The 20467-nt window shown below is 36.8% G+C and overlaps 4 protein-coding genes across 8 annotated transcripts; 2 read left to right on the top strand and 2 right to left on the bottom strand.

The window, feature by feature from the left end:
• Nucleotides 1-134: 134 nt before the first annotated feature.
• LOC112467006 (vacuolar protein sorting-associated protein 35) lies at nt 135-6637 on the top strand. Of its 3 annotated transcripts, XM_025035425.1 has the most exons (13): nt 135-1112; nt 1459-1627; nt 2831-3029; nt 3141-3264; nt 3338-3533; nt 3605-3799; nt 3994-4077; nt 4155-4391; nt 4614-4762; nt 4837-5323; nt 5398-5817; nt 5898-6041; nt 6112-6637. In XM_025035425.1, the coding sequence occupies exons 1-13, from the start codon at nt 193-195 to the stop codon at nt 6289-6291; spliced, it is 3504 nt and encodes a 1167-aa protein (XP_024891193.1). In that variant the 5' UTR covers nt 135-192; the 3' UTR covers nt 6292-6637. The 3 variants fall into 3 exon arrangements, with proteins under 3 accessions (XP_024891193.1, XP_024891191.1, XP_024891192.1); XM_025035423.1 differs by lacking the exons at nt 135-1112; nt 1459-1627 and adding an exon at nt 2104-2221 and having other exon boundaries at nt 2810-3029; XM_025035424.1 differs by lacking the exons at nt 135-1112; nt 1459-1627 and adding an exon at nt 2105-2221.
• A 345-nt stretch (nt 6638-6982) lies between these two features.
• Nucleotides 6983-10446, top strand: LOC112467008 (tRNA (cytosine(34)-C(5))-methyltransferase). 2 transcript variants are annotated; one of them, XM_025035427.1, is made up of 10 exons: nt 6990-7164; nt 7369-7939; nt 8003-8165; nt 8239-8346; nt 8426-8613; nt 8714-8858; nt 8932-9255; nt 9328-9695; nt 9783-9950; nt 10022-10443. In XM_025035427.1, exons 1-10 carry the CDS (start codon nt 7099-7101, stop codon nt 10123-10125), a joined length of 2205 nt encoding a protein of 734 aa, XP_024891195.1. In that variant the 5' UTR covers nt 6990-7098; the 3' UTR covers nt 10126-10443. The 2 variants fall into 2 exon arrangements, with proteins under 2 accessions (XP_024891194.1, XP_024891195.1); XM_025035426.1 differs by having other exon boundaries at nt 6983-7164; nt 9783-10446.
• On the bottom strand, nt 10444-17419 carry LOC112467005 (centrosomal protein of 104 kDa). 2 transcript variants are annotated; one of them, XM_025035421.1, is made up of 15 exons: nt 17125-17419; nt 15614-15778; nt 14739-14950; nt 14135-14533; nt 13858-14059; nt 13601-13748; nt 13398-13524; nt 13105-13331; nt 12741-13010; nt 12328-12559; nt 12087-12268; nt 11858-12003; nt 11601-11702; nt 11388-11513; nt 10444-11214 (listed from the first exon to the last, which is right to left on the bottom strand). In XM_025035421.1, the coding sequence occupies exons 1-15, from the start codon at nt 17162-17164 to the stop codon at nt 11144-11146; spliced, it is 2649 nt and encodes an 882-aa protein (XP_024891189.1). In that variant the 5' UTR covers nt 17165-17419; the 3' UTR covers nt 10444-11143. The 2 variants fall into 2 exon arrangements, with proteins under 2 accessions (XP_024891189.1, XP_024891190.1); XM_025035422.1 differs by having other exon boundaries at nt 12328-12541.
• A 1135-nt stretch (nt 17420-18554) lies between these two features.
• On the bottom strand, nt 18555-19801 carry LOC112466995 (probable dolichol-phosphate mannosyltransferase). Its single transcript, XM_025035396.1, has 4 exons — nt 19662-19801; nt 19324-19534; nt 19057-19247; nt 18555-18971 (listed from the first exon to the last, which is right to left on the bottom strand). The coding sequence occupies exons 1-4, from the start codon at nt 19799-19801 to the stop codon at nt 18752-18754; spliced, it is 762 nt and encodes a 253-aa protein (XP_024891164.1). The 3' UTR covers nt 18555-18751.
• Between the last annotated feature and the right edge of the window lie 666 nt (nt 19802-20467).

The raw sequence follows: 20467 nt of genomic DNA, 5'->3' as shown, positions 1-20467 counted from the left end.
CCAGTAACAACAATAATACGCAACACAAATGTAATCCCGCAGGAAACGGATGCGATACGAAGAGAGACGTATCCCTCGTGTGCCTCCTAGGTTAATCTTATACTAACTGCAACAATCAACACAAAGCAGAGGATACGTCAGCGTACACAAATAGCAATTTGTTCCATTTGTCACTCTTGACTTGACTTTCTGATGAATAAAGTCGAAGAATCAAGCATTCGGCAGGAAAACATGACTTTAGGAGCGAGGGGAGATTCTCCGTTGAGTGGGAATAAGAACAGCGAAAGTAAACAGAGCATGGACTTTCCTATGTCAGACGTGGAGAAAGATGATCTCAAGAACGAGCTTCTGGACCATGTGGCTAACAGCAAAGCGATTTTCAAGAGCCAGCAGAAAGGAGAACCCGAGCTGACGTTCGAGGAGAAGCGTGCCATAGCTGGGAAGTTGTTGGAAAAGAGCCACTGCTTGTTTCTATCAAAATTTGGACATTATTTGAAGGTGGAGCACTTGGAGTATTTCAGCAAAAGTCAGGATTACGAGACGGTCTATCACGTAAACAGGTTGCGGAGATATTTTGATAATTCTACACGACATATCGACGTCAGAAACAGAAGATACGAAGCTTTAAGGACGTTGATAGAGAAGGGAGACTACTTTAGCGAATGTGAAATGATGAAGAGAAATCCATTGTTGTATGAACACTTAGTAGGGCAATATTTGACGGAGGAAGAGAAGAAAGCCAGAGATACCATTGATACGCAAAGTGCAAATTATGTGGATATACTTATGGAAACTGTCGAGAGGGACAAATTACAAAAACGCTTGAAATCCCAACAGAAGGAGGAGGCCGAAGTGCGAGAGGAGAATGATTCAGATGACGATAACGACGATAATAGCAGAACCAGCATTGTATCCAAGACGGACTTTGATAAACCGAGTCGTCACCAATGGGGCGAAGATTTAGATGAAGTAAAAGATAAGAATAAGGATAGAGACAAGAAATTACGAAGCAGTAAAATATCAAACCAAGAGATAAAGTTACTTAGGCAAGAATTTGTTACAAACATGTATCAGAGTTTCCTGGATGGTAAAGATAGAGATTTTGATTATAGGTATATGTTACTAATCAATAAATATAATATAAAGAATCTATAAATATTTATAGACCCTTTTAGAATATTTTAATATAAATTTAATTAATTTATTATTAACACAATATTTTTATAATAAATTTATATGATTAAATACTAAAATATACGTATATCTCTTAATACACAAATATAATAGATAGAAATTAAATAATAATTTTTAAAATAAATTTAAATTAAAGATATTTATACCATATGTATTGTTTTACAATTTCTGATAACAACTATAAAAGTAATGGAAAGCTATGATATTTCTCAGAAATTTAAATACAACAGTTACTTTATATATACTTTTATTATTTGTTTTCAGCACTGTAGATGACAATGAAGCTTATGATAATGTAGAATTACGAAATCAAGATGAAGAAGAAAAGTATTTTGATTCTGAAGCCCCTGAAACCGTTCTTACGTCTAATGAGTGCAATGATCAAAACGATGAGTCTGAAGACGAGTTGGATATATATATGAGATCACTGAAGGTTAAATAATATTTTACACTTTACAATTGCCTCGCTTTTGTGTGTTGGCATTGATTCACAGAAAGGTTTATTATTCACTAGGAGCAGACTCCTACAAATGCACACTCTTTGGATAATCAGACATAGCCCTGCATACATTGGGTTACAATAAATATATTTGTACAAAAAAAGTGGTTGCATATTTGTTATAATACCACACCTCTTCCTTTCTTGCTCCATTTTATTTTATAATATAATATATAATTTTTATTTAAAAAATTAAATTATAAAATTTTATAATATAAAATTCTTTTCATAATTTAAAGTTAAAAATAAATTGTTTAATAATTTATAAAAATTACTTGGTACAACCTTAAATGTTTTGAAACTGACACTTAAAAATGGTTGCATCTGGCATCTGCGCAGAACCGTATGAAATTCGTCACGAGTATGAGCACATGTGTTCTTCCACCATGGTCTGATAGTCTGATGTCTGATTAGGAATTCCATTCCACGGAACTCTGGCGGAGTCGGGCGTATCTGGTGTCTTGTCAACCAGAGTCCCCGAGACGTGTGCGCGACGAATAATTGTATACTCTTCTTCCCAAGAAGATGGTAAGAACAAGAACCATAGAATTTTCAGAGGCATGTTTCGCAATTTCGCTTGCAAGGATAAGTAGTATCCGTTTAAATTCGATCCATGTGGTGTTGATCATCTCGCGGGGAATTAGCCTAACGTTGTGTACAGGTTATCTGTCGCAAACATGTTTGAGAATTGTTTCGTCGATATTTTCAATAATATAGGACTGAATGCTTAATTTTTTAGTTTCTGTACAAAGCGGTCAACGCTTATATAAGTCACGAAGAAAATATATGTATCTTATTATTGTACTTTAATCTTACTCCATAGTCTATTTACGGCGTAACTTGATGTTTGTTCCTATCAAAACAATTATTTCTTAATAAGTCGTCAAGTTTTAATGATTTCATAAACAAATTCTTATGCTACAGTCAGTTGCAGACAAATACATATGTATCGTGTGGCGTTATGTTTGAAGAGTTATGTTTTTTGCTTTGCTGTCAGTGCCCCTACTTTTACGAATAGATCGTCCTTGTTTCCGCAATATATTTTCATCGAGTCCGTAGTGCATGCTTGAGTTGGATGGCTTACCTAGCATGGGTACTACCTGGTGTTCCTGGTAGGTATCTTTATTTTTCTCGCAGCCAATGACACCTGCCATAACGGGAATGGAGGAGCAGGAGAAGCTGCTGGAGGACGCAATCGGCATAGTGAAAGTCCAGGCTTTTCAGATGAAACACTGTCTGGACAAATCCAAGCTAATGGATGCGTTAAAACATGCCTCTACCATGTTAGGAGAGCTCAGAACCTCCCTTCTGAGTCCAAAAAGCTATTATGAATTATGTATCCTTATTAATTATTTAATGACAGAGCTTGAGAACTATAATATTCAATATGAGTATCTGGCTTTGATGTTTGATAATTGTAAATATTCCTTATAACAGTTATTATTAGATATGGCAATCACAGATGAGTTACGGCACTTGGAACTTTATTTGTTGGATGAATTTCAAAAAGGGAGAAAAGTTACGGATCTCTATGAATTGGTCCAATATGTTGGTAATATTGTGCCTAGACTGTATGTATCTGCCTTGTAATTTTACATTGTTATTTTCTCATTGGAGAATGAGATATTCCGATTAATATTCCAGATACTTGCTTATCACTGTTGGTCTGGTCTATATCAAGACAACGCCTGGCTTGAAAAGAGACCTTCTGAGAGATCTTGTGGAAATGTGTAGGGGCGTGCAACATCCGCTGCGTGGTCTATTCTTAAGGAATTATTTGTTACAATGCACAAGGAATATCTTGCCAGATGTTTCCGAAGGGGACGATGAAGATGGGACTGTATGTATTGTATTTCGTAAACCATGAAAGTTTCCTTCTGCACACTATTATTCTTGTTATTTTATTTTCAGGTTCGTGACAGCATAGATTTTGTTCTAATGAATTTTGCGGAAATGAATAAATTATGGGTACGAATGCAACATCAAGGTCACAGTAGGGATAAAGAAAGAAGAGAAAGGGAAAGGGAAGAGCTTCGAATTCTAGTCGGAACGAATCTTGTACGACTTAGTCAACTGGAATCTGTAACATTGGATAAATATAAAAAGGTACAATTTAATTTTTTAAGGCTGCATTCCGATATTGACTGTCAGTACTGCAAATTTATATTTTACGTCACTTATACTATAGATTTTCAGTACTGAAAGTTGCTGACAGTGAATATCGGAATGCAGCCTTAATTTCTATTTTTAATCTCATAATCCCTTTATTTTTTAACCAGATTTTATCAATCTGCTTTCAGCTTGTATTGCCAGGAATTTTGGAACAAGTGGTTAGTTGTAGGGACGCAATAGCACAGGAATATCTTATGGAGTGTATAATTCAAGTAAATCTTTTTATAACATAAATCTTTTATTTAAAAAATAACGATCAAAAAATTCATGCCTTCTTTTACATATTTAGGTCTTTCCCGATGAATTCCATTTACAAACGTTAAACGCATTTCTGAAGTCCTGTGCGGAATTGCAAAATGGAGTAAATGTTAAAAATATTATTATATCGCTGATCGATCGACTTGCAGCCTTTAGTCAACGATCCGACGGCGTAGGAGGACCGGGAAGTCCTAACCAAGTGCCAGGAATTCCACAAGACGTTAAACTGTTTGATGTATTTAGTGACCAAATTGCAACTATTATACAGGTATTGATTATAATTAGAATAAATTTCATTGCTAATTATGTTAGAATGGCTATTCAATGATTATTAGATACTGCACAATGTTTGATAATACCATGATTCAAAACCAGAAAATTTCTTACCTATTAGTTTAAGTCTGAGAATAGTCGCAAAACATATTACGTTATATTTTAATTAAAGCATACTTAATTCACATATATAATTGTATAAAAATTTTTTTTGTAGACGAGACAAGATATGCCTCCCGAAGATATTGTGTCCCTTCAGGTGGCTCTCATAAACTTAGCACATAAATGTTATCCTGATCGTGTAGATTACGTGGATAAAGTTTTGCTTACAACAGTCCAAATATTCCAGAAACAAAATGTTGATAAGTGAGTATGATTTATTAGACATGTTAAATAATTAAATTTCGCTATATACTGTATGTTAAACGTCTATCTTCCAGATTGGAGTATAATAGTGCCGTTTCAAGAGAACTAGTTAGATTAATGAAAATTCCCGTAGATAATTATAAGAATATATTAACTGTACTCAAACTTGAACACTATGCGCCCCTTTTGGAATATTTCGATTATGAGGGCAGGAAATCATTGGCTATATATATAATAACTAATATCTTGGAGAACGAAACATTGATACCGACGCAAGAACAAGTAGACGCAGTGCTCTTCATGGTATCTTCCTTGGTCCAAGATCAACCAGATCAACCTAATATAGAAGAAGATCCTGAAGATTTTGCTGAGGAACAGGGATTGCTTGGAAGACTAATACATCATTTTAAATCAGAAACGCCAGACCAGCAATATATGATACTAAGCGCTGCGAGAAAGCATTTCAGTGCTGGCGGTAACAAAAGAATAAAATTTACTCTACCTCCCATAGTTTTTCAAAGTTATCAACTGGCTTTTACATACAAAGCACTGAAAGATCAGGTTTGTAGTTTGTATTCCTTAGTGAGATGAGATCATCAGAATAATGATAAAGATGTTCCTTCCTTTTTTTCCAGGATGACATGTGGCAGAAGAAGTGTCAAAAAATTTTTCAGTTCTGTCACACGACCATCACAGCGCTGATGAAAGCTGAATTAGCTGAACTACCATTAAGACTATTTCTGCAAGGCGCGATAGCAATCGGCGAAATCCGTTTTGATAATTTCGAAATGGTTGCTTACGAATTCATGAGTCAAGCGTTCTCGATATATGAGGATGAAATAAGCGATTCGAAGGCACAGCTCGCAGCAATCACCTTGATCATCGCCACATTCGAGCAAATGAGTTGCTTTGGCGAGGAAAACGCTGAGCCCGTACGCAATCAGTGCGCTTTATATGCCAGCAAATTGTTGAGAAAACCAGATCAATGCAGAGGAGTCGCCACGTGTTCGCACATATTTTGGTCTGGAAAATCTTTGGCTACGGGCGGGAAAGAGGTACGTATAAATCTAACCCTGATTATATGAGATAAACTAAAGTATAATAAATTGTACAAGAAATGTAATATAATTTTCAGATGCAAGAAGGCGGTAAAGTATTGGACTGCTTGAAGAAAGGTATTCGAATAGCGAGTCAGTGCATGGATACATCTGTGCAAGTGCAACTGTATGTGGAACTGCTGAATCATTACATTTACTTTTACGAAAAAGGAAACACAGCTGTAAGATCAGAGAGTAGCATATTAACTTATCTTTTTTGAGTTGCCATTTTGAAATTGATATTTGTTTCAGGTAACCGTCCAAATACTGAATCAAGTAATTGCGAAAATTAGAGAGGAACTTCCCAATCTGGAAGCGAGTGAAGAAACTGATCAAATACAAAAACATTTAGCAAATACGTTAGAACATTTAAGAAATAGGATGGAATCGCCAGACCCCGATGGGCTTTCTTACCAAGGCCTTGTCCTTTAACAGTGCGGAAAATCAGCATTGTAATTTTGTACATAAAATATTTCTATAATATATATATAGATTGGTTGCACCAACAACAGTTAGCATTGATTTCGATTAACTTAATTTTTGTTCTACTGCAGGCAAAATTTTATAAGTTAGAAGCAAATAATGAATGAATTATTGCGATTGTTGTTGCAACTCAGAGATCAATAGTTATGAGATTATTTCTTAACTGGATAGATGTTTAAATTATATCGAATTGCCTACACGAAATGATTTCTCAATGACGTATCAAGCGTACATATTGAAATTAATAGAATTGTATGTATATTTGTTTTAATAAAGATTTATTATATACACTTTTTCCAAGCTTCTACAATAAAAATTCAAATTTGAGTTTATCATATATAAATATCACTCTTTGATCTCGAGTCAAAGGTGAGACATGCCTTCCCATCGCCGCTGTTCGGGTATGAATTTCTTTTTGCGCCGCTATTGGGCTATAAATTTTATTTTTCAACCGCTATAAAATTTATTTTTTTTTAATTTAAACTGATGGTGATGTATAAAATTGTCGTTAACCGCTATTGGGGGTATAATTTTTTTTTTAACATGTGCAGTCTATTTAATTATTTAATATTTATATGTTTATGGTTTTGTTTCACTCTCATTGCACCCTGCACCCTGCACTAGGTGCACCAATGTGCACCAGTTCAGGAAGTTCTTGGAAAAGAACAAACGGTTTGTCTTGTCACGTGTATGCAGTGCGAGCGCGAGCGAGACATATCCTGTTATTAATCAAAAACACGTAATTTTTACGAAGAAATGGGTAAAGGCCGAAAAAATAAACCGAAAAAGAACTTCGCTGAGAAACGTCGTGAGAAGCAGAAGGTATGATTATCCATTAATATTGAAGATGAAATATATTAGAGGTTATATGGTTTACATTTACATAGATAATAACGTGACATAGTAACAAGTTTGTACACATTTGTGCTCTTTTAAAACAACACGTTCAGTATGTTTTTATCTGATGTAATATTCGACATCATTGTGAATTTGAAATGCGTGTTGACATGTAATTGTTATTTGTAGAAAAAGGATGAATGGAGTAGTGCTCCTCATAAAAGCTACGCGGATATTATTCGTGAGAACAATGATTTTGAGAACTATTATAAGACACAAGGAATAGTACCAGAAGATAAATGGGATGCGTTTATCAGCACTATGAGGACCAATCTGCCAGTTGCTTTCCGTATTACTGGTTCAAAAGCTGAAGCTAAAGCCTTATTGGAAATAATCAAAAGTGATTTCTTCAAAGGGATTTTGAATGCAAATTTGGACGGCGGTGATAAGGAAGACGTTAATAGTCAAGCAAAAACCATATTACATAGTTTACCCTTTTATCCAGAAGAACTAGCTTGGCAATTGCAATTAACCAGGAAAGATATCCGACGATCTGAGGCGTACTTTAGGCTGCATAATTTCCTTATTGCTGAAACTAACAATGGCAGTATCAGCAGGCAGGAAGTGGTTAGTATGGTTCCTCCTTTGGTTCTGGATGTCAAACCTTCGCACAAGGTTCTCGATATGTGTGCGGCACCAGGATCAAAGACAGCACAACTTATAGAAATGATACATGCGGACGAAGGAAATGATCCTCCAGGTAGTTGATACTAAACTGTACTGTAAAAAATGAGCGTAATGCAAATGTTAATATTTTTCGTAGAGGGTTTTGTAATAGCTAATGATGTTGATAACAATCGATGCTACATGCTGGTGCACCAAGCTAAAAGATTAAACAGTCCAAACATTCTTATTACGAACCACGATTCATCAGTTATGCCAAACTTTATGATTACAAAACCAGATGGTGCAAAAGATATATTAAAGTAGGAATTTAAACTTTAAAATATTTAAGTAATTATCTTTAGCATTTTTATATAAGTTTTGTTTCTTTGATAGATTTGATAGGATACTTGCGGATGTCCCATGTAGTGGTGATGGTACTATGCGAAAGAATCCAGATATATGGTGCAAATGGAGTCCTGCTAATGGCAATAATCTCCACGGGTATAAATTAATATAATTTGTTGGAAAATTATATATTATGTAAACAATGTAGAAAATATTAATTTCAATTATTTTATAGAATTCAGTACAGGATAGCAAAACGTGGCTTAGAATTGCTAACAGTTGGTGGAAGGATGGTATACTCCACATGCTCGCTAAACCCCATTGAAAATGAAGCAGTACTTCATAGGCTTCTTCGTGAGACTGGAGATTCAGTACAATTAATTGATTGTAGACATCTAGTACCAGGATTACTATGTGACCCTGGTAAGTTTTAAGATACCAATATGTATAAAAATATATTCATAACGATATTGGTAAATCTTTAAAAACATATTATATGTATGATAGTATATTTTGCAATTAGGTGTCACACATTGGAAACCAGCATCTAAAAATTTACAATACTACGATAGATGGGATGATGTTCCAGAACAATGGCAGACCCAAGTACGGCCGAAAATGTTTCCTCCAGAAGCAAATGAAGTTTCTAAGTTTCATCTTGAACGTTGGTAAATATCAAATAAATTGTTATCAGATAAAAATATATTATTTCTGTGGATTATATTTTTGCTAATTTTATAGTATGAGAATATTACCACATCATCAAGATACTGGAGGTTTTTTCGTGGCCGTGTTGGAGAAAGTAAAATCCCTGCCATGGGAAGATGAAACTTGTGTATTAAATCAAAATGCACAAGACGCAAATGATAATGAAAAGAAGGAAAAACATATTCTTGAAGAAGAAGCTTCGCAAGATACAAAGCTTTCAGAAAGTGGAAAAAGAACATTTGAAGAAGAAAAGAAATCACGGGAACCACAAAAAAAGCGAAGAAGGATTGTCGGTTACAGAGAGGACCCATTTGTCTTTTTTAAAGACGAAACAGAAGACGTATGGCAGTCTATTAAGTGAGTTCCAGTTTTTTTTTCTTTTACTATTTAATATAATTGCTTTTTATATATCATTTGATATGTTTTCAGAGATTTTTATGGTATATCTGACGATTTAGATCCACGTTGTTTATTAGTGAGATGTCACGAAGGAAAAAAGAAAAATATTTATTTCACGTCGCCAGCAATTCGTGATATAGTGATCTCTAATGAGAATAGAGTAAAGATGATCAACACTGGTGTTAAGACATTTGTGCGGTGCGACAATAAAAATATGAATTGCGCCTTCAGACTTGCTCAAGAAGGAATGCATAGTATCATTCGTTACATAAGTGATAACAGAAAGCTTGAGATCTCGAAAGAGGATTTAATAATGCTTTTACAAAATGATGAGCCACACACACCACCTGAAATTGTAAAATTAAGTTCAAACACTCAGGAACGTCTCAAGGAATTTGGTAAATATAATAGTACTTTTTTTGCTTCTTTATACTTTTTTACATGATGATTCATAAATATTACTTAAAAAATATGTTTAATTTAAGCAACTGGAAGCTGTATACTTTTATATAAAGAAGAAAAGACTGACAATCTAAATCGTCTAAATCTTCAGCTGGTAGGGTGGAGGGGAATAATGTCTCTTAGGGCATATGTGCCTACTTGCGACGCAATTCATTATTTACGGCTTTTAGGAGCGGATTGTTCTAAATTTGGTATGTTTCTTGTAATAACGTCATACTATTGTGGAAGAATATATCTTATTGTTTACATTATAATTCTACAGAGAAAAATAAATTCGAGGAAAATCGCGCAGCTGCATTAGCCGAGGACGTCAACAACAGTGATGTTAAAACTGAATTTGAAACTGAAATTAAAACTGAAGATTAATGAAAAAAGTACAACGAAGAACAAGGATAGCATAAAAATGTCGATGGTACAGAGATGCCAATTGAAACATAATGAATAATTGAATTGTTCGTTGACATAATTAAGACTTTTCAACTTTTCTAATTTCATACACATATTATACACGTATAAATTAAGTAAGATTAAATTACTAAGGACTTAATTTTTCTTACTTAAGGGGAATATGTTAATCCGATCTGGTAATAATCGAGTATTTATACCGAAAAGTGTATAAATTATATTATAAATAGACTAAAGAAAAAAATATGATTTTATGGAATAAAAACATCGACGATGAAATGATGGAATGATTATTTTTACTGTCCATTTTCTATGAAATAACTACTTTATGAAATTACATGCGATATCTAACGTTTTTTGAGCGATAAAGATCTTCCCATTTCCTAATGCCTATTGGACACTTCTCGCCATAATGTGTAATATATAGTACAAATTTTCATTATAAATATGGCCGGATGCAAGGAATCATTAATCCTGAAATGACTGATGTTTTTGTAACATCTAATATCACTGCCTTTGATAATTGATGCACTTTCCTGCATATATCCTTGAATATCATGCAACAACCATAAAAAGAATGAAACCTATTAACAATTCCTAATATCTTTACGTTTTAACCAAGTTATATCCCCCACGTAGATTCCGCAAACTAGCTAAATTAATAAGCGTGTCGCCTAAATCTATATGCATATACATATGCATATATGTATATAGATTTAGACGACAGATATAGATATATATGTCAGAATTTCCAACTTACAATTAAAATAATCCGCTCTATATGAATCTCTAATAATAAAGGATGGGTTCTTCTATAAAAAATGGTTTAAATACATATATAGGTACAAATATAAAAAACGTTGAACAGCTCTCTCATATATATATAACATATATATAAATTATGAAATAAATAAAATCAAAATTCCCTTCTCTAAGACTTGTCGAATTTCTCCACTGGCTTCGAGGTTGTTGCCTGATGCTAGTAATCTCTACCCGTTGGTGATGTTAACTTGCCGCTGATACTTTGCGAGTTAGACGGTGATTTCGAACCTAGAATCGTATGGAAATTTCGAATTTCACTAAAATTATAAAACAATTTATTCTACTATTGTAGAGTTCTCCTATACTCTCATAAAAGCTTTACAGAGAATCCTTCCTAGATTGATTGCAAATGGTCTAAATAATTTATATTTTGTCCAAGTCGGAAATATATCGTAACTTACAACTTTTCCCGATCTTGCTTCGTGGATTATTTACACACGGATGTTCCCCCATGAGATGTTCTCTCCACTTGTTTTGATTGACCAAAGCCGAGCAAAGGGGACAGCGTTCATATCCCTCTATAGGTTCTAAAACACAAATCAAGATTTAAATTCCTGTTTCACTCGATCTCTATTGTCATATCGTATCAGAATAATAAGCAAAGTATATAATACTTGTGCATTTTTTGTCTTGTCTATGATTCTCGAACGCATTTTCATTCACTGCCTGTTTACATGTATCGCATTTTACGTAATTACTCCTCATGTCGCATTCATCTGTAAAAAAATGATTATGAAATTAATATCTAATTTCGATAGGTGCAAGAGTTATCAATTGATCATGTTTTCTCAGTTGTGTATGTTACTTATAGAATATTTAATACTTTTGATTATTAAACGCAATTAAATGTATTAAATTCTCATGTACTTACTTAACAAATGCAGATTCAAGTAAGAAATTTCTACGACTTGCTTACACGCTTCACATTTCGTTAACATAGGACAAGTTCTCCAATAATGTATGTTCAGACCTTCTTCGGAGTACACTTGACCCTTCGACAGGCAAAATATGCACATTCTGCAAAATTTGCCCAAACAAAACAAACATTAAGATTCTCCATATCTTTTGCGACCGATGAATTTAATTCGCATTGTACATACTTATCTCCCTTATGATCGGTACTGTTTTCGGACGGAGACGTAATACTCGTTGAACTTCCGGTACTCACGACCGGGCTTGATCTCGAGGGTGATTTGGTTAAATTAGTTACATTATTTTCCGTAGATCTAGTTCGCGTAGGCGTCGTTGTTGCTTTATGGGTGGATTCAGCTTCCTTTTTTCTCTACAATCATAACATGATTACAACATCTCCCTTTTATAACATATCCAAGTATTGCGTACCTGAAGATCGATCAAATCGAATTCGTGGAAGAGCTGGCGATATAGCAGGTTCCGTCGTGTTATGTCGTCGTCAGGCGGCAATTGCTTTCGCACCAGTCTGGGATTGACCTTGTACACCAACACGAGAATCCTTTCAGAGACCTTTCGCACTGCCTCAGCCGGGTGGTGCAGACCGGAAGAACCTAATTCGGATAATGTCCGACAAGTCAGCCCGCTACAACAGTTACAATACCTTATCAGAGTAATTGCGTTTTATTAACACAGAGTCGAGTTTGAGGAAGGACCTCTGCGGATCGATTAGACGAGAGTCAGAAGGACTGCGTTTCGATGGCAGAGGCCCAATATTCCTCAAAACTTCTGGTAAACATGCTTCATGCGAGCTCGAGCATTCCAAAACTATTGTTCAGAATCACCTTTGTTTCTCCGTCGAGATGCCGTGGCTCAGTATCAGTTGCTCCACCATCTCCAGTCTGCTCAGGGCGAGCCTCTGATGCGTGCTGCTGTTGACGGGTCTGGTCAGATGCACCGGTATTATATGCAACTCCCGCACGCATTTGCAGTCTGCCATGCTGAGAATTGTGTGCACTGCCATATTGTGTATCCTCGGGGTGGTGTCTCCGGACTTCGTCAGAAGTTCTGGCAGCAGACGTTCGACGCTTCTGGCAATCTCAGTCGAAGACACTCTAAATAAATCATTAATAAATCATCAGTTAAACGTTAAACCAGATGCTGAACCTCAGAATGTAAGAATAGTGTTTATATGTTAGAAAAGTTTACCTGTCCGCGGCGAACTCGGCGAAGAAGATTCGGATTAGCTGCGCGGCCAAGCTGTATACGCTGAAGACTTTGTCTCTCAGTGCTCTGTGCAACAACAGGATTGTCGCCCTGGCCGTTTTATTCGGAGAATGTTTCGAAACCGCCGAGTCGAAATTCTTCAATTCCTCTTTCAGTTGCATCAGTCCCTCCTCCTTGTCCGTGAATTGTTTCGAATAGAACTTTTCCACCTGCATACGATTATCGTTATCACTTATCCTATATCCAAGCATTGTAGGAAACATCTTTATCGTTACCATCTCCATCCCGAAAACCGCAATAGGTAACGCTGCTTGTTTCTTCTCTCTATCGTTGAGTTTCGAGGTAACTTTCGTCTCCGCGCTGTCCAAGTGGCACTCTCTCGTAAACTCGTTTGTGTGCGAGCTAAACATGAATATCAACGAGAGTTTATCGTGCCGTTTCGATATTGTTATGATGTTTCAACATTGTACCATCTTACTGTCTTAGAGCGGGGATGGTCCTTTCCTCGTAGGCTTCGTAACTCGACCGGAGGGCCGGGCCCGCTGATTTAGTTTTCCGCCTACTGAGGGATCCCTTGTTACAGTTCTGCTTCTCATGGACACCGTTCGTAGGGCTGTCGGTTACCTCTGAGGAGTGCGAAAATTTGACGTTACGTAAATATCTAAAAATTCGAAGAATCTAAATCACGTCAAGAAGATAATGTAGCATAATATGATATCCTTCGACAGATTATACCGGGACTTTTAGATTTCTGACGCAATGGCGACACAGGTGGTTGATGTGCTGGACCAGTTGGTGACACGGCACCATCGCGATTAGGTGGAATGACCAGTCTCGGGGGAGATGTCACGTCGTCGGGCAACGCCGCTGTGTTCGAATTGTCGGTCGACGTCGGCTCTTTGTCCTCCGCGGTCGACAGATTGTTTTTCTCCACAGGCTGCATCATTTTTGATAATTATAGTATGATTGCTGGGCCTTTCGCTAGCGAGAAGTTCCAAAGAACGCTACTTACCCCATTGATCTCGAGCAGATTGTGTATCTCCAACGATTGATAGACCTGCTGTCTGTACTGCTGAGCCTGAGCCTTTTTAGCTTTGGCTTTATCGTAATCTTCCAAAGCTATGGCGTACTTCTTCTCCAACTCGTACTTGCCCAGACGCTCGCCCGCTTTTCTCAGGTTCTCCATAGCGACCTTCAATTTCGAAGCGTACTCGAATCTCTCCTCTTCCACCGCCAGCAACTTCTTCACTTCCATTTGCCTTATGATTTTGGCCACTTCCCGATCGACGTACATTTCGAATGCCAGATCGTCGTAAGGCGAGATGTAATGCGGATTGTACGGGGCATCCCCTTGTCCGGCTAATTCCTGACCATAAGGCTCGCCAAGTATATTTATGGCTATAAGGCCAACCTGATAGAAAAATGATTTCTATAGCTTTGTCTAACAATTTCAATAAATTCATCTGTACGATAATTCAATTATATCTTGAATTTACCTTATTTTGTTAAACTTGTTTTACTCAAACAACTTGTTGGGCTACATATTTATTTTAATTTTTATTAAAAATCTTTATATTTATAGTTTTTTTTTAGCCAGCTGTCAATGAGTCGCGTACCTGACAGTAAGTGTTGTGCGCGTTACTGTGCGGTTTGTGTAGCCTGAGCTTCAGCGATAGCGCTTCCGTCTCCGGAAGAGCCACGCTTTTCAGCTCCCTGCTCTTATAAAGGGTCGACGCGTTGTCGGACAGCGTGATGTAGCCCAGGTAACTGAAGTCCGTCGAAGCGGATGCATTTTCCTCCCTCGATGTCCAGATCTCCAGCTTCTCAGCTGAAATCAAAGTAGACGTAGCAGTTTACATTCTTCGCGGAAATTGCATCGGTAGTATCCACCGGAAGATCTACTACGTCTAGTACGTCTGCCCGTAAATTTATATCAAAAATTGGCACGATTCTCTTGCCACCCGGTACATTTTAATTTCCGACGGTGTAGCCGGACGGAAGATGAAGAAGAGGAGACGAATATAGCCCCGAGAAATCACGGTAAGCTCGTTAATTCGATTTTCATTGTCAGCAAATTGCTTTTCAACCGAAACGTCATTTTAACAAACAATAATGCTTTTAACCGCGCTGAAAGAAAACTGGTCTTCTTTCATCGTTTTTTTTATATTATTTTCATAACATAATTTATTGACGTAAATATATTAATTTTAATTAAAATTTTGTAGTAGAATCAGTATTTGTCTATTTCGTATTTTAAGTAACTTAGGACTAAGTTAATAAATAATATTTCTGTAAAAATAAGCGAAATATTCAATTTTTTGATATAAAACGTAAAGATATATTTTTAGCAACTTGTAATTTTTGAGACATCAGTTATTCAAAATCATTGATGTAATATTAATAATTTGTGTGCCTATCACATATTTGGGAAGATAAGTTGAATTATAATTCGAATAGTTTAGCCGTTTAGCCTTTTAAAATTCACACTTACGTATAAGGTACTGATGAGCCAGGACCTGTATTCTCGTAAGCTTTGTGGGCCCATGAAGTCGTAGAATCAGTTCCTGAGGATACGTGCAGTTCCTTGCACTCTGCCAACCTCTCACTGTCGGCCCATGAACGTTAAGCTCTAACGACGAGTGTCTATCCTCCTCGCCTTGAAAATACATTTCAGAATCTGAATAAAATCCAAGGCTTAGTCCTTCTACTGCGAAGGGAGCGCTTAAAATTATCCTAGAACACTTTTTCCACTCTATTTCAATTTCAAACGAATATATTTTTATCGCAATGTGTCTTCGTTAAACAATAATAAAAACTATTTTCACGTGATTAAAATGCAACGATATAAAATCGCTTTAGTATAATTTTATCAGTCTTTTCGATAATATCACGATGCGATATAATAATACTTAATTGAAATATCTAGAGAACTCTACGAGTCTTTCGTCGAAATGTCAATCAAAAGCCAATGTCAAGCGAGCACGCTCGTGGAAGTTCTTACTATACGGTTACTTAATTATTGACGCACATATAGTTACATGTGGTGTTGGATATTGCTACTTAATGCTCAAACTTCCTCGAGCGTTCCCCTGATCACAGCCATGCATTTTCATTCACAACATTTGCGGTATTTGCGATTTCGCGCGCGTTTCCGCAAGAAATAAAATTGGCCCTCAAAATGCCGCAGTTTAATTAGATTTTCAAAATACGATTTATGCGGAAGGGAGGCGTTTTGAAATAACGCAACGTCGTCACGCGATATCGCGGTTTCGCGCACGATTTACGACCGCGTATTTCCCCGGAACAGTGTATACGTCGTTCCGAGCCGTGCCAACCCCCTCCGCGGTTACGAGTTCATATAGTTCATAACGAATTCATTCACGTCGTAGATACATTTTTAAAAGTAATTCCGTGGTTACGGCTTGCAGATTATTGCTCCCGTCGAACAGGCCGCGGACACGTGCGAGCCGAGGGAACCGCAGGCTCGTCTCGCGGCAGAAATCAATGTATCCGAATATGAGATGATAGGAGCGTTAAGATACAACGATCCTAGCGGAATCCCGACGCCCTATCGCGACAGAAATAATTCAAGTGCCGAGAGCCATGCGGATCTGAGCCGCAGGGGGTGAATTTCAGAGCGCGACGAGTCGAGTATTTGAGAAATGTCTTATTCTATATCTATTTTTCTTATTCCGAACATTTTCCTATAAATGATATCAGTTAGACCATGATTTAGCTTTAATTAATCTTTGTGGGAACGGTCCGAAATCACCAATCGTCCTATCTTGGCTCATCGCGACACCCCGACACCCTATCGAGCAGCCGCCGCACTGTCTGGAACGCTAAAGTAATCGGCATCACCGTTTAACGGAACTGTCCATTTAATCTTCATTTATTATAGCAAAATTTCGGTCTTTGTAATATATCCAACTGTTTCCCGATCCTCGCTCGAGGTTAGTATAACGCGTTTTAACATCACAATTCTGTGCCTGGCAGCCTTACTCGTGGCGTAGACGACGTTGAATCCGACTTTCCTGGGCATGTCGCGGGGGTGCTGATCGTCGAGAAATGGAAACCGATGGAGCGAACGACGTGAGAAACGACTGAAATGTTGCGGCACGAAGCGCGCGGACGAACGAACGGGGAGGAACGGAGAGACACGTCAAAATCTAAAAGGCACAGCCATCTGCAAGCTCGATAAAGGGGGAGCTTGCAAGTTTCACCCCCGGCGCGCAGGCCACCCCACTCGCGCATCCGGCCGCGGCGAAGCTTGCGACAGAACTACTGGTTTCGTACCGTCGCGACTACCGGAGCTGAAGTGGAGAACCGCCTCTCCGTCTCTCCGACTCTCTCCGTCGCCGTTTAACTAAGGTTGAGGGATTTTCCTGGCGAAAAAGGCATGCGTGTATTCGCGAATGTGCGACGGTTTTGCACACGCGACGCAGATATCGGGAATTACACCGCCGATGTTGCCGCGAAGTCGATGGAGATTTCCGCGTAACTTGATCGTCGAGTATAATTCTCGGAAGGAAGGGGTAAATCGGAAATCAGAAACTTAATGCGAATTTATTTTCCTCAATCGTGAAGAATTGATCTTGACGACGACTGAATCGCTTCACGTTTCTCTCTTCTTATCTATAGGTTTATTTGAAAAGCAATTCGGAATTAAACATAATCTAAATTTATAGGTTTTTTTTTTGCTAAAAATTGCTAATTAAAACTTTAATCCTTTTCAATTTTTATACTATTTTAATTACATTGCTGAGTGGATTAGATTAAAAAATCTTTTAACGTCTCAGTTTTTGATTTCGAAAGAAATTATTCAAGCTAACGAGAATAAATATCTTTTGTGTTTTTATTTGAAAACATTGTTTGTTAAGGCAGTTTGTTCTTTTTATTCAGTAAAAAACTGGATTTTTTTTCAAGAATTTTTTCAATGTAAGTTAATTGAGAAAGCTACGGTATTTGAGAATCCCTGGGAAATTATTTTCATGAAGGTTACACCGTGTTTGTTTACCGCATAAATACCGATATTCTACTGATGTAGTCTACTCGCGTCTTGCATTCTACTCGAGTCGGCTCGAGTAGAAATATAGACTGTAATTTCGTAATGGATCAATAAATGGAGGCTGCGTGACGTCAGAGGGTGCGGCGAGGGTGGACGAGCCCACGAGGAGCGTTATGTACGCATGCTCCCTCTGCATCGTTCATGGCCACGTGCAGGCGCACGTGTTATTTTGAAATAATTTTGATTATTCTCGCGCGAGAACGTTCGCGTTACAAAATGAAATATCGCGTGACAAAAATGCCTGATGTATCGCAATCTTTGATTTAATATCCCATTTATCATGTTTGCGACGAGAACATTTCATGTTTGAATTGGAAAATGTAATAGCAACATAAGATTACCAATATTTAAAAAGTGGTATTTTAATAATTTATTTTTAAAACATTTTAGATCGATATATATTATATATATATTTTTTAAACATTTATACGTGTATATAATTGTTTAGGCAGTACACAATTTGGAATGTTTGGTTAGGAAGCTTGATACGCTTCCTGATGCTGCCTAAATGCTTTGACCTGGAGAGATCATTTTTTTTCTTATCCTATACATTTTTTTCAATTACGTGGTAGCAAAAAGATATAGAAGGCCCTTGACAAACTGAACAACTTCTGAACCACCCAATTTAGATTGACCATAGACTCTGTCGACGAATGTAATTGGCACTTCCCCTATCGTATAATTGAATTGTCTAGCTCTGACTATCATTTCCATTTGGAATACGTATCCTTTGGATACACAGGACTGTATCAGCTTTTCCAGTACATCTTTTTTGTAAAGTCTAGAATTATAAAATCCCATGTCAAAGAACACATTAAAATCTGTTAACATTTTTTTTTTAGAGCAAAAATCTATAAGTTCATCACCTAAAACTACCGGTTAAATCGCTTGCACCAGGCCTCAATAGAATCTGAGTTAGAAAATTTGCACCTCTACTGACTAACTTTCTCTTGAAATCCCAGCCGTAAACACCGCCGCCCTGCGCATATCTCGTACCGCTGACTATATCCAGTTCGAGATACCGTTGTAACTCAGCCATTTTTGGAATAAACTTGGGCTGAAAAATAAAAAATCTTTTTTTATTGAAACACATCAGTATTACTTTCCTATTTGTTCCTTAATGTAATACATACATGATGAGACAAATCGGCGTCCATGATAACAATAAAGTTCCCGGTCGCATATTTAATTCCATGCATGTAAGCAGTCCCCAGTCCCAATTTCTTTTCCCTGGGCTTTAAAACTATTTTATCCTCGCCGTAGACACGTTGCAGTTGCTTGGCCATGTCCAGGGTCCCATCTGGAGAACCATCGTCTATCACAATAATTTCGTAGGCAAGCTCGCTGTAACAATGTAGATTATTGTTTGACAAAGCTTTCTTTCAACTACGCGGCTCAAGTTTATTTGTTTTCATTTTATTTCATTAAATTATACATAAATTCTGATCGGTTCTAGGTTATGTCTAGTTACCTCTCCTCCATATATTTCACAATAAGCCATATTATTATCGGTAAATTCTCCACTTCATTGTAAGTGGGAAGTAAAATTGAGTACTTGTCATTCCTGCACAAATCCTTTATGATGCTCTTCACCTCTTTTTTATTTACCATTTTGACTGATTTTGACGTAGCTGTTTTGAGCTGTTTACATATGGGCCGACGTGCTACAAGAAACAAGAAACAGGAATTTCGAGTACCTCGATTAGACAATTGGTAAGACTGTCAGAAATGTCAAAGTTGTCACAAATGCGCAAGACCATAGTGATATCGCTGACATTCAAAACCGCGCTCTCTTCAAACCAATAAATTGCACCTTTAGCAAAATATCACATTTTATATAATTCTTCAAAAAATTTTAGGGAGATAGAGAGAGAGAGAGGGAAAAAAGTGATTAAAAACTGTAATATTAAAATTATAAAAGCGATAATGTTCTTTAATCAAGAGCATTTTAAAATAATTGTAATTAATCGATTACATTGAGATTAAACTACATTAGTCTAATAATTCTCTATAATATCGTTGAGTAAATACAATTTCAACGTAACATTGTACCGTGAAATGTAACATATTTGCATACAACAAATTATTCATCTTATCATTTCATCAGCCAAATGATAAAAAGCCCGAGTTAAACGCGACACAATTATGCAAGCATCAAAACAATTGAGAGAATTATTAATTGAAAAAACTAGCACTTTCCAGAAATTAACAAATTAATAAACAACATTTTATACGTGAGGAATTATTAAATTAATTGGTGTTGTACACTGTCTATAT

Source organism: Temnothorax curvispinosus, unplaced genomic scaffold, assembly GCF_003070985.1.
Source record: "Temnothorax curvispinosus isolate PA1 unplaced genomic scaffold, ASM307098v1 QBEX01016800.1, whole genome shotgun sequence".
NCBI classification, from domain to species: Eukaryota; Metazoa; Arthropoda; class Insecta; order Hymenoptera; family Formicidae; genus Temnothorax; species Temnothorax curvispinosus.
Note: the sequence above shows the minus strand (reverse complement) of the source record. Positions and strands in the feature narration are given on the sequence as shown.